General features: G+C 52.9%; 1 protein-coding gene across 1 annotated transcript; it reads left to right on the top strand.

The window, feature by feature from the left end:
* The first annotated feature begins 1,549 nt into the window (after positions 1 to 1,549).
* Positions 1,550 to 11,136, top strand: Myl10 (myosin light chain 10). Its single transcript, XM_048434029.3, has 6 exons — positions 1,550 to 1,769; positions 2,823 to 2,898; positions 3,873 to 3,977; positions 8,067 to 8,145; positions 10,739 to 10,787; positions 10,887 to 11,136. Exons 1-6 carry the CDS (start codon positions 1,575 to 1,577, stop codon positions 10,983 to 10,985), a joined length of 603 nt encoding a protein of 200 aa, XP_048289986.3. The 5' UTR covers positions 1,550 to 1,574; the 3' UTR covers positions 10,986 to 11,136.
* Positions 11,137 to 11,355: the final 219 nt, after the last annotated feature.

Raw genomic sequence — 11,355 nt, 5'->3', positions numbered from 1 at the left:
GGGAAATGTATATGTAATTATGTGAGATGAACTCTGCAGGGGAGTTCTTTTCTTTATGCTATCTAAAGGAATTTATAAATATTTCCTAGGCTTACAGCATCCCACGTGTGGCCTCTTTGCCAGGCACCCCCTCTTTCAAAGGATTATTCAGATTAGCACCCAGTAAAAGCTAATTATAAGCCACTGGGTTGTTGCTCCTGACTTGTGCCCAGAGTGGAGCTGGGAGACCACACAGGTGCTAGGGTGGCAAAAGGGAAGCTGGAGAAACCCCAGCTAGGTGGACTAAATAATGCTTAGAGGAGGAGCAGGCTGCCGGGGGAGAGGGTTGAGCCCAGACCTTTGTTCCTCTCTGACATCAGGGGTCACTTTAAGGGGCTGGGGAGAACTGCGTTGGTAGTGTGCTTGCTCTGTAAACATGAGGTCCCGAGTTTGACCCCCAGAATCCAGGTGGAAAAAAGAATGTGGATGTGATGACATGGGCTTCAATCCCAGTGTTGGAGAGAGGTAACTACAATGGGGAGACAGAGATGGTAGATCCCTGCGGCTCAAAGACCAGTCACCCTAGCTGAGTAGGTAAACTCTGGCCAGTGAGTGATCTTGTCTCAAAAATATAACCTAGAGGTGGCTCAGCAAGTAGAAGGTGCCAAGTCTGATGCCCCTGATGCCCCTGGTGCCCACACAGTGGAAGAAGAGAGAGAGCTGATTCCTGAAAGCTGTCCTCTGACCTCCACATACACACACACTATGGCACGTGCCCACACACATCACACATACACATCCCATTCTGGGGTGACAGGAGGAGATGTTGGGGTTAGAAGGCAGCTCAAAGTGGGTTTGGGGTGGGGAAAGGACCCAGGTGAGTGGCTGGGGAGCTCTGAGATCCTGTCCAGGATGAATCTTGCGGGACCAAGAGCCTAGACAGTGTGATGAGAATATTCTGAAAGTTTTTACAACTAGAGAAGAAGGCCAGATTCCAGCAGAGTCGGGGGTTATGGGAGTGAGCTCAGGAAACTCCACAGAAGGTCTGGGGATAGAAAGTGCCCATTCGGATCCACCTGCTTTGGGAGCCTGGACGGGGGTGGATGACTGGGTGAGGAGCAGTGGCCCCACCCTGCTCGGTGGATGCTCCGTAGACTTCTTACCTGAGCTGAGAAAGTGAGACTATAGTGTACTCGTTACTCCTCTCATGTTAGGACAAAATATATGACAAAAGCAAGCTAAAGGAGGCAGGCTTTTGACACCCAGTTTGAGGATACAGTCTGTCACTAGGTGCGGTTGTCATGGCAATAGGAGCATGAGGCGGCTGGTCATGCTGCATCTGCAGTCAGAAAGCAGAGAGGTGAACGCAGGTGCTCAATTCAGGGCCCCAGCCCATGGGATGATCCCACCCACATTTAGGGTGGATCTTCTCACCTCCATTAACTAGTCTAGAAACTTCCTCACACACATGTCCAGGATTTGTCTCCATAGTGACCCTAGGCTCTGTCGGGTTGACAGTCATTAGCTGTCACAACTAATTATGAATCTCGGTCCACTGCTCCAGCCGGCTGCTGTGTGTACAGGGAAGAAGGACGATGGTACCGGGGCCATGGTGTTCTGGGACCTGTGGCCTGGCACTGATGACTGCTGACCTCTGGAGGAAGCAGTGGCCACAAGGATTCACCTCTTCCCCACAGGCACCCAGAAGAGCCCGGAAGAGAGCAGAAGGTACAGCCAGTTCCAATGTCTTCTCGATGTTCGACCAGTCCCAGATTCAGGAGTTTAAAGAGGTTGGTTGGTGGCCCTGGGGACACTGGGCACCTGTATTCGCTACTTTCTTTCTGCAGCAACAACATGCCTGGAGAAAGCAACTTAAGGAAGGAAGGGCTAGCTCCAGCTCACAGTCTGAGGGTACTGTCCATCAGGGTTGGGGAAGGTGTGGAGGCAGGAACGTGAGCTGCTCACAGCCTTCAGTCAGAAAGCAGAGAGAGATGAAGGCTGGCGCCCTGCTTGCCTCTCCTTTTCTTTCTTTTTCTTTTTCTTTTTTTGGTTTTTTGAGACAGGGTTTCTCTGTAGCTTTGGAGCCTGTCCTGGAACTAGCTCTTGTAGAACAGGCTGGCCTCGAACTCAGAGATCCGCCTGCCTCTGCTGGGATTAAAGGCGTGTGCCACCGCCACCCGGCTTGCTTCTGCTTTTCATTTAGTGAGAAACCCTGCCAGCCCATGAGATGGTGCCATCCTCTCTTAAGGTGGGTTTTCCATCCTGAGTTAACCCAATCTAGAAAACCCCTCACAGATGCGCTCAGAGGTGTTTCCATGGTGATCCTAAATCTAGTCAAGGTGTCAAAAACAGAGACGAACCATCACAGAGGATTACCAGGATTCTCAGAGGTTGTCCAAGGAGCCCACAGTGACTGCTCACACTGTCATGGTTCTTCAAGGTCTTTGGGGCTGCCTTTGCTCTTGAGGAGGTGGCTCGCTACTCTACCTCAGCCTGTACTTGCTGTGTGACTTAGGGAAGAGCCCTTCCCTTTCTGAGTCTCGATTTCCCTCCCCAAGCTTCAGTTTCCCTCGCTGAGCCTCAGTTTCCCTCTCTGAGTCACTGTGCTCTTGAAATGAGACAAGGAGTGTGGAGTCCCAGAGCACTTAGGGTAGAACCTGAGAGAGGGTGGACTACAGTTCCCAGGATGCTGTGCGCACTAAACTAGGTTGGCGCTCTGAGAAGCTGGGGGCTCCTCATTGAGGGTCCTCCTGTCGTGGACCACCAAGGGCACTCTGGAGAGAGGGGGTGGAACCGGCTATTCTGGGTCGGCCCTGGTGGCTCATGGCCCATGTCTTCATCAGGCCTTCACTATCATGGACCAGAACCGGGATGGCTTCATCGACAAGGAAGACCTGAGGGACACCTTCGCCGCACTGGGTGGGTAAAGCGGAAGCTGAGGCAGTTTGGAACCTTGGGTTTTAGAGTGAACTAATGGTAAGCCAAAGCAGCCACAGCGAGGGGCACAGTGGAGGGGAAGGTTTCCATGGGGCAGGAGGACTCGGTGGCTAGGGAGGACATCATGAGATAATTTTTGACATTATGCAAAGGCCTTGGGGCACTGAGAGGTCATAAGGCTGTGGTAGTACGTGCCTGTAACCCCAAAACTCGCACACCAAGGCAGGTGGAGTTCAGATTCACTGATAGCCTGAACTACTTGGCCAAACACTGTCTCAAAATAAAATAGTAGAGAGCTGGGGTTGGGGAAAAACTGGAGTTGATTAACTAAGGTACCAATATGGGTAGAGTTTTTGAGGTCCTGGGAACCTGAGTGCCCACTGGGACCACACAGAATCCAGGGTTCCCATGTCCAGGAATGATGAGACCTGAGGCTCCCTACGCACTCCCAGCCTTGGTTTGCTTGTTTGTTCATTTGTTGTTCTTCTAGTCTGTGAAAGGGAGATGCAGAGTGGCTCACTCTGCTTTCTAGAAAGATGGATGGATGGATGGATGGATAGATGGATGGGTGAGTGGATGGATGGCTCTGCTTTCTAGGAAGATGGATGGATGAATGGATGGATGGATGGATGGATGGATGGATGGATGGATGGATAGATGGATGTGTGAGTGGATGGATGGCTCTGCTTTCTAGGAAGATGGATGGATGGATGGATGGCTCTGTTTTCTAGGAAGATGGATGGATGGCTCTGTTTTCTAGGAAGATGGATGGATGGATGGATGGATGGATGGATAGACAGAAAGGGGGGCAAGGGTGGAGGAAGCAGCTTGTAGACTCCAGTGTTTTCCCTGAAGTTTCCCTAGTAGATGGACAGTGCCCGCTGGAGGCGGGTGGGGCAGTAGAAGCAGGAGAGACTGCGAAACTGTCTTTGAACTTGTCCCCTCTCCCTCTCCAGGTCGCATAAATGTCAAGAACGAGGAGCTGGAAGCCATGGTGAAGGAAGCTCCAGGGCCCATCAACTTCACAGTCTTCCTGACCATGTTTGGGGAGAAACTCAAGGGTGAGTGAGGTTTTAGGGGGTCCAGGAGAGGGCTGCGAGCAGGAAATAGATATACCCACCAGCTTGGCCCTTATGTTATATAACCACGGGTGGAAATGTGATAAGACTCCCAGATACTATACCCTGCTGTACACATTGGCCCGGACCCTGCCTCAGTTTCCACCTCTGTGTGCACAATGGAGAGTGCTGTGATTGACCCCTCCCTTGGGATGCCTCTGCCCACTGTCAGGACAATACCCACCCACCCGCTTCTACTCCAAGTTCCTCTCTCTACCTGTCTGCTCTGCCTTCCTCCCATTCTAATCCCGCCCCACTTGAGATCAACTTGTGGCTGACCCCACTGCTAGGCAGGTTACTTGTCTTGTTCTGTTCTGGGGTCACTGCTGTCTCCCCGGAAAGAACTGGGGAGCTTTTCTCAGTGTTGAGGAGTCAGAGGACACTCACTGAGTTTGTGATGCCTGCTCCAGGTACCCCAGCAAAAGAAAACTTGAATAGATCCAGTTCTAACTGCTCCATATTCCTAAGGCACAGCTCCAGGTCTGGGGATAGAAGATGGGTTATCTCTGATCCTCCTTTCCTTGGCCCGGGGAACTCCTCTGTAAACACATCCCTGAGCTCGGAGGTTCTGTGGTGGAATGGAGCACCCTGGGCTATGGCTGCCCCTAAACTTTAACATTAAGATCTGGCCTCTCTCACAGAGTGAGGGAGTGAAAAATGAGTGGGCTGATTTGCATTCTGTATTTTAGTAGAGCCCTTGCCTAGCATATTCACTCAGGGTTGGGTGTGGCTCAGGTGTAGAGCATCTGTCTAGAGAGGGGCTTGGGTGTGGCTCAGTGGGAGAGCCCCTGCCTAGAATCCCCCAGTGAGGGGCTGGAGTGTGGCTCAGTGGTAGAGCCCCTGCCTAGAATCCCCCAGTGAGGGGCTGGGGTGTGGCTCAGTGGTAGAGCCCCTGCCTAGAATCCCCCAGTGAGGGGCTGGGGTGTGGCTCAGTGAGAGAGCCCCTGCCTAGAATCCCCCAGTGAGGGGCTGGGGTGTGGCTCAGTGGTACAGCACCTGCCTAGAATTCCTCAATGAGGGGCTGGGATGTGGCTCAGTGGGAGAGCCCCTGCCTAGAATCCCTCAATGAGGGGCTGGGGTGTGGCTCAGTGGTAGATCACCTGCCTAGAATCCCGCAGTGAAGGGCTGGGGTGTGGCTCAGTGGTAGAGCACCTGCCTAGAATCCCGCAGTGAGGGGCTGGGGTGCGGCTCAGTGGTAGAGCCAGAGGATGGTGTCTCTAGCCCTGGGTGACCTGTGTATTGGAGATGAACAGTAGTTCCTTTATGGCCTCTTTTGGGTGCTCACAGAAAGGGGCACCACTTTCAGTTGTGATGACCTGTTTTACAGACAAGGGACTGAGGCACGAGGCTCACTGAGTCTGTGACTAAGTCAGAGTGACGACCGAAGCCCTGCTGGGGACCTCGAACTGCATCTTGTTTTCATCTTTGCTGGGGTTCCAGGCCTGGGGCTCCAGCTGGGTCTGTCATGCAAACTTGTCTAGGGCTGCGTGAGAGGCTGGCAGCAGGGAGGGCAGTGGGCTGGGACGGGCACCATCGCAGTCGTTAATTGAGACAAGGAGACAGTCCTTTGACTGCCCACAATGGCAGGGAGCCATTGCACAGGGCTTTTTATGGGTCTCGTAGGCCTCGGAGCAGAGGCCCTCTCTGGGGACAAGGCAAGGAGTGACTGACTGAGGTGAGTGTCCCACAGCCAGGCCAGAGCTAGCAAAATCCAACACTTGGTCCCCAGGATGATGATGGGGGCCAACTGCAGGCCTGTTCCAACTGCCCAGACTCTTTTGAGGGACAGGGGAGTTTTAGCTAATTGATAGAATTGGGAAGCGGTGGCCTTGGAGGCTGGGACTCCAGCCAGCCCCTATCAGCATCCCTGCACCTTTTAGCCTCTCTACCTTCAAGCTACCCTCAACTCTGTTGCTAAGCCTACATGGGATGGACTCACTGGCTCTAGTTATTGTTCAGAGGGGATGAAGCCTTTAATCCCAGGTGACAGCCATCTGATAGAGAAGACATTCAGAACAGAAGTGTGTTCTGATAGGGGACACACTCATTGGCCTGGAATATTCTTACAGGAGAGAGACACAGGTCCCTCATGTAGTCTGATGGCGGAGGCACAGAGCCCTGACTTAGTCTAATGAAGGAGACACAGACAGGCCTGATTCATTCTGATGGGGGAAATAAGCGAGCTCCGCCCCAGTCTGATGGGGAGAGCTAGAGAGCTCTATGCCCATGTGGTGAAGCCCAGGCCTAGAGCTGGGCTCAGAGCACAGATGGATTGGTAGCTCTAATTCATTGACTTTATTAAAGCCTATCTGTTAAGCTGTCTCTTGGCACATACCTGTAATCCCAATACTTGGGAGGAGGGAGGCAGGAGGATCAGGAGTTCAAAGCCAACCTCAGCTATACAGCAAGTTCTAGACCAGCCTGGGCTAGGTGGCATGCAGTCAAAAACAAAACAAAACAAAACAAAACAAAAACCCACCACAACAAAAAACAACAGCAGAGCAAAACAAAATAAAATTCCAGGCCATTAGCAGCTACCAGCCAGCTGGTCTTGTACATAGTGTGGCAAAATGACCTTTGACCTCGTGGCAGTGCAGGGCCTTGATGGAGGGAGGGGCTTTCCAGGTCCACTCTGAGCCAGGTGTGGGCGGCATGATGAGGATAAAGGCCTGACCAAGGGCACCTGCTGCCGTCCAGGTAGACTGGAGGCCTTCTCTCTGGGCCTCAGTTTCCTCAACAATTCAGAGAGAGACCTGGGTATTGAAGCTCTCTGGTGGCACAAAAATGCCTTCTGTCTTCTTCCTCCTTATCTTCCCCCTCTGTGTCTCCCATAAATTCTACTTCACCTCTTTTGTTCTGAGGGAGAATCTAGCGCCTTTAACATACTAACCAGGCACACTGTTGACAAACCTTGCGCTGCTGCCTTTTCCCTGGGGGTGCTCTACCACTGAACCACACCCCAGCCCCTCACTGGGGGATTCTAGGCAGGTGCTCTACCACTGAACCACACCCCAGCCCCTCACTGGGGGATTCTAGGCAGGGGCTCTACCACTGAACCATACCCCAGCCCCTCACTGGGGGATTCTAGGCAGGTGATCTACCACTGAGCCACACCCCAGCCCCTCACTGGGGGATTCTAGGCAGGGGCTCTACCACTAAACCACACCCCAGCCCCTCACTGGGGGATTCTAGGCAGGGGCTCTACCACTGAGCCACACCCCAGCCCCTCACTGGGGGATTCTAGGCAGGGGCTCTACCACTGAGCCACACCCCAGCCCCTCACTGGGGGATTCTAGGCAGGGGCTCTACACTGAACCATGTCCCAGCTTCAGATTCATTTATTTTGGTAACAACTTTCTTCAAAGCCACAAATGTGGTACAATAGAAACTGAAGAGCTTGGAGGTTTTACAGAAACCTAGGTTCACTGCGTACATTTAGTTGCCAACAACCTGCTCCACTGCACATAGATTCCCCGACGGAGCATTCGCTGTGCCCTTCACTCTCCTGACAGTGGCCCCCATTTCACAGATGAAGAAACTGAAGCTCAGGGAGGTCAGATGACTTGTCCAAGGTCTCAAAGCCGATATGATTGAATGCCACTGAGGTCTGGGTGTGAGGGAGCAGCAACCATGAGATTCATTTTTGACTCAAGCTACACACAGAGGCTGTAAGTGAAGGGAAAAGACCTCTGACCGTGGGGCTGAGGTTGGAGTTCATTGGTGAGGTCTTCAAGATCGGGTTACCCGAGGTAGATAGGTGGGCCCATGGGCTAGGTGACAATGCAGCCGGAATAGTTCCTCTTGTGCCACTTTTGCGGCTTTGAAGGAAATTGTTACTGAAATAAATGATTCAGAGTCTATGGGGTGTGGCTCAGTGGTAGAGCAGCTGCCTAGAACCCCCCAACGAAGAGCTGTGGGTGTGGTTCAGTGGAAGCTGGGGTCGTTGCCCCTTTTCCTGCTCAGCTGGGCACCACCTCTGCGAGGCCCTCACTACCTTTTTCGTTCACCTTGTTCTGTATGTTTGATCTCCAGGCACAGACCCGGAAGAAACCATACTGCATGCCTTCAAGGTGTTTGACACGGAAGGAAAAGGCTTTGTCAAGGCTGACTTGTAAGTTCTCAGCTGAGGCACACCAGAGTGGATGTCAGGCCTGCCTCTTTTCCCGTCAGAACTCCCCTGAGCAGGGTTAACATCCCATGCAGTGGCTAGAGGCCACAGCCAGGCCAGCACAGCTCCCTCCATCCCAGGCCTTGGTGTGCCCTCTCTCCCTGTGTGTGTGTGTGAGTGGATGGGCAGTGTGGCATGGGTCAAGGAGTGCTTCCGAGTTTTGGGCATGGGGAGGGGCTTGAAGGATGTATACAGGTTGTCCAGTGTAGGGCGGGAATGGAATTTCAGATGTGAGAATAGAGCATGAATCCTGGCTTAGTGTGCTTGGACTACTAAACTGGCCTGGGGGGAGAGGAATAGCCTGGAGCCTGGAAGAAGCAGAGGGGAGGCTATGACCCATGGATATGAGGTGGAATGGGAAGGACTGGCAACAAAGATCCAGAAGCCAGGGCCAGTGAACACTGGCTTGAGGAGAGGACAGTACCAGACGGGGACATCAGTGACCAGCTCAGCTTGGGACGCCAGGGTAAAAAGTGTCCGCTGGAAGCTGTTCTGCAGGCCATCGGGCTGCCATCATAGAGATGGGTTCCGCTGTGGTGGCCTGTGCAATACACACACACACACACACACACACACACACACACACACACACATGAGCGTGTTCTACTGAGAGCAGGAGGGACAAAGAGCCAAAGTCAGGCTCCCTGGAAACTGGGTTAACCTCCAAGCTGCCCTTTCAAACCTGGCTGGTGAGATGGCCCCTCCTTAGCCAGGGTAGACGGGTATCCAGTGACAGCCATTCTTTAGGAGTTCAGGTGTTGAGGGGTCTGGCCCTCCACAAGAGCTTCCCCCAATGGGGTGGAGGAGAGGGCGGATGGAGTCTGGTGGAGACACACGTGCACATCCCTTCTTATATACCGTCTGCAGAGGCTCTGAGTCAGGCTCCCTGAAGCGCAGAGGGACTTCCAAGGGTCCGTCAAACCAAAATCCTATCCGTGGGGTCTGTGGCTCATTCCTGACTCTTGAGGAGCCAGGATAAACCCTTGGCATGACTGGGACTCCCAGGAATATGAAGATAGCACTGAGGTGGGCGAGAGGAAGGGACATCCCTGGGGCATGCACTCTGGCAATGGAAGGAACAGTCCTGGTCTGCGGGGACATTGAACACGGGGCTGCTGGCCAGATAGGCCACAGAAGTGGATCTGGTTGAAACAGAGTCTCTGCAGAGTCCCCAGCTTTGGCAACCTGGAAACTGTGTCTGTCCCATAGTAACAAACAATGGAAAATGTGTGTTACTCCCTAACCAGGCAGGGCCTGCCACCGCCGGCATCGGAGCATGTCCTGAGAGCAGAGGCTCTTCTGAGCTCTCTGTTCCCATCCTTGCCCACAGAGCCTCCTTAAGCTTGCAGGCCTCTTCTCAGTTGCAAGGGACCTAAGTTCTCATGCAGAACTGGGTGCTGGCCCAACCTCCAGTAATTTTTTCCCTGGATCTCAAGGAGACAGGCCCAACCCTGCCACATCCTCCCTCTGGGATGGTAGGCAAATCAGAAGCCCGCCCAAGCTTCGGTTTTCCCTAGATAAAGGGGATTCTTGCCCTAGCAGCCCAGGAATCGAGTTCTAAAGAGACCCATGGGAAGACTGGGCTGCAACTTCCCATGATGCTCTTGAACAGTGTGACGTAGTCTGGGAAATACTGGTTGGCTGACAGCCAAAACCAGTTGGAAGAGACACCAAGGAGAAGCCGAGGTGGGGCCAGGCTGGTCATCCCAGCTACTCTGAGGTAGGAGAGGCAGGACCAGACTGAATCACAGAATGAGTTCAAGGCCAGCCTGGGAAACTTAGTGAGATGTCTCAAAACAGAAAGTAAAGAGAAGCCAGGTGGTGCAAGCCTTTAATCCCAGCACTTGGGAAGCAGGAATAGGCAGATCTCAGAGTTTGAAGCCAGCCTGGTCTACAGAATGAGTTCTAGGACGTCCAGGGCTACACAGAGGAATTGTTTATTGAAAAACAAACAGGAAAAACAACAACAGAAAGCAAAGAAAGAAAAAGAAAGAAGAGAAAAGAAGAAAAACAAAGAAAGTAAAGAATACTGGGGACATAACTTGAGGGTAGAGTGTCTGCCTTGAGTGATTCAGTGAGGGTCTTGGGGCATAGCTCAATGGTAGAGCCCCTGCCTAGAATCCCCCAGTGAGGGACTGGAGTGTGGCTCAGTGGTAGAGCCCCTGCCTAGAATCCCCCAGTGAGGGGCAGTAGAGCATTCCCCTAACATGGCCCAGGTCTTGGGTTCCATCCCTAGACAAAAGACAAAGGAGTCCCCCCCACACCCAGCAGTCTAGGTTGATGGTTAGCAAACCTTGGGCATTTCAGTGGCCTCCAGGTCATGTTGAGTCTCAAGATTATTTCATTCTGTCCCCCATGGTTGTTAGAAGAGTACAGGTTGCCAGAGAAGCAGTTAGGACTCAAAGAGATGCTTTGGGGCTGGGAGAATCAGCCCTAGGCTGGGGTCCCCTAGGCCAGAGCTCCGCTAGGAACCTCGTGTCCACATGGCCACCAGGCAGCTTTTCCACAAGACATGATGGCTTCTCTCCACCGCCAGCATTAAGGAAAAGCTCATGACCCAGGCTGACCGCTTCAGTGAGGAGGAGGTATGTGGGCTTTGAGGGGGGATTCCTATAGATTTCCTGCTCTGATTCCTCTTTCTTCCATCACCCCTGTCTAACCTGACACTCTGCTCCCCCTCCCAGGTCAAGCAGATGTTTGCAGCTTTCCCACCCGATGTCTGTGGCAACTTAGACTACAGGAATCTGTGCTATGTCATCACACACGGCGAGGAGAAGGACTAGAAGATGCACCTCCTCCATACCTGGAGTCAGCCAAGACTGGCTGGGTCGGGGGACCAGCGCACGGCTCCCGTTGCTAGCGTGTGCAGGGAAAACAGGCTCCATCACCCCCGGAGCCCAGGGCTGAAGTGGGAATAAATATCACAGAGATGTCCATCTGGGTGATGTTTGCGTGGTTAGTGCTCTGGTCGGGAAGACAGTGGAACATTCCCCTCCTTGCTAGTTTCCACAACGTTTGGGTCTCTAGCTCTGCTCAACTGTTCCTGATGAGCTGGGGTTTAGAAGTAATGGATGGTTTTAATGCCCCCCATCTGGCCCACAGGGCATTGTCTTCATTGATGGGGGTTTTATTGAGCACCTCGCGTCTGTGAGG

The sequence above is a fragment of the Myodes glareolus genome, chromosome 2 (genome assembly GCF_982192425.1).
Source record: "Myodes glareolus chromosome 2, mMyoGla1.1, whole genome shotgun sequence".
NCBI lineage: Eukaryota > Metazoa > Chordata > Mammalia > Rodentia > Cricetidae > Myodes > Myodes glareolus.
This window is presented reverse-complemented; position numbering and strand designations above follow the sequence as displayed.

Bases quoted from the DNA above. Each gene is read 5' to 3' on its own strand.
- Myl10 (XM_048434029.3), top strand. From the start codon at position 1,575: ATGGTACCGGGGCCATGGTGTTCTGGGACCTGTGGCCTGGCACTGATG. The intron at 1,770-2,822 runs GTTGGTTGGTGG...TGTCTTCATCAG, and splicing joins AGATTCAGGAGTTTAAAGAG to GCCTTCACTATCATGGACCA. The intron at 3,978-8,066 runs GTGAGTGAGGTT...TTTGATCTCCAG, and splicing joins GTTTGGGGAGAAACTCAAGG to GCACAGACCCGGAAGAAACC.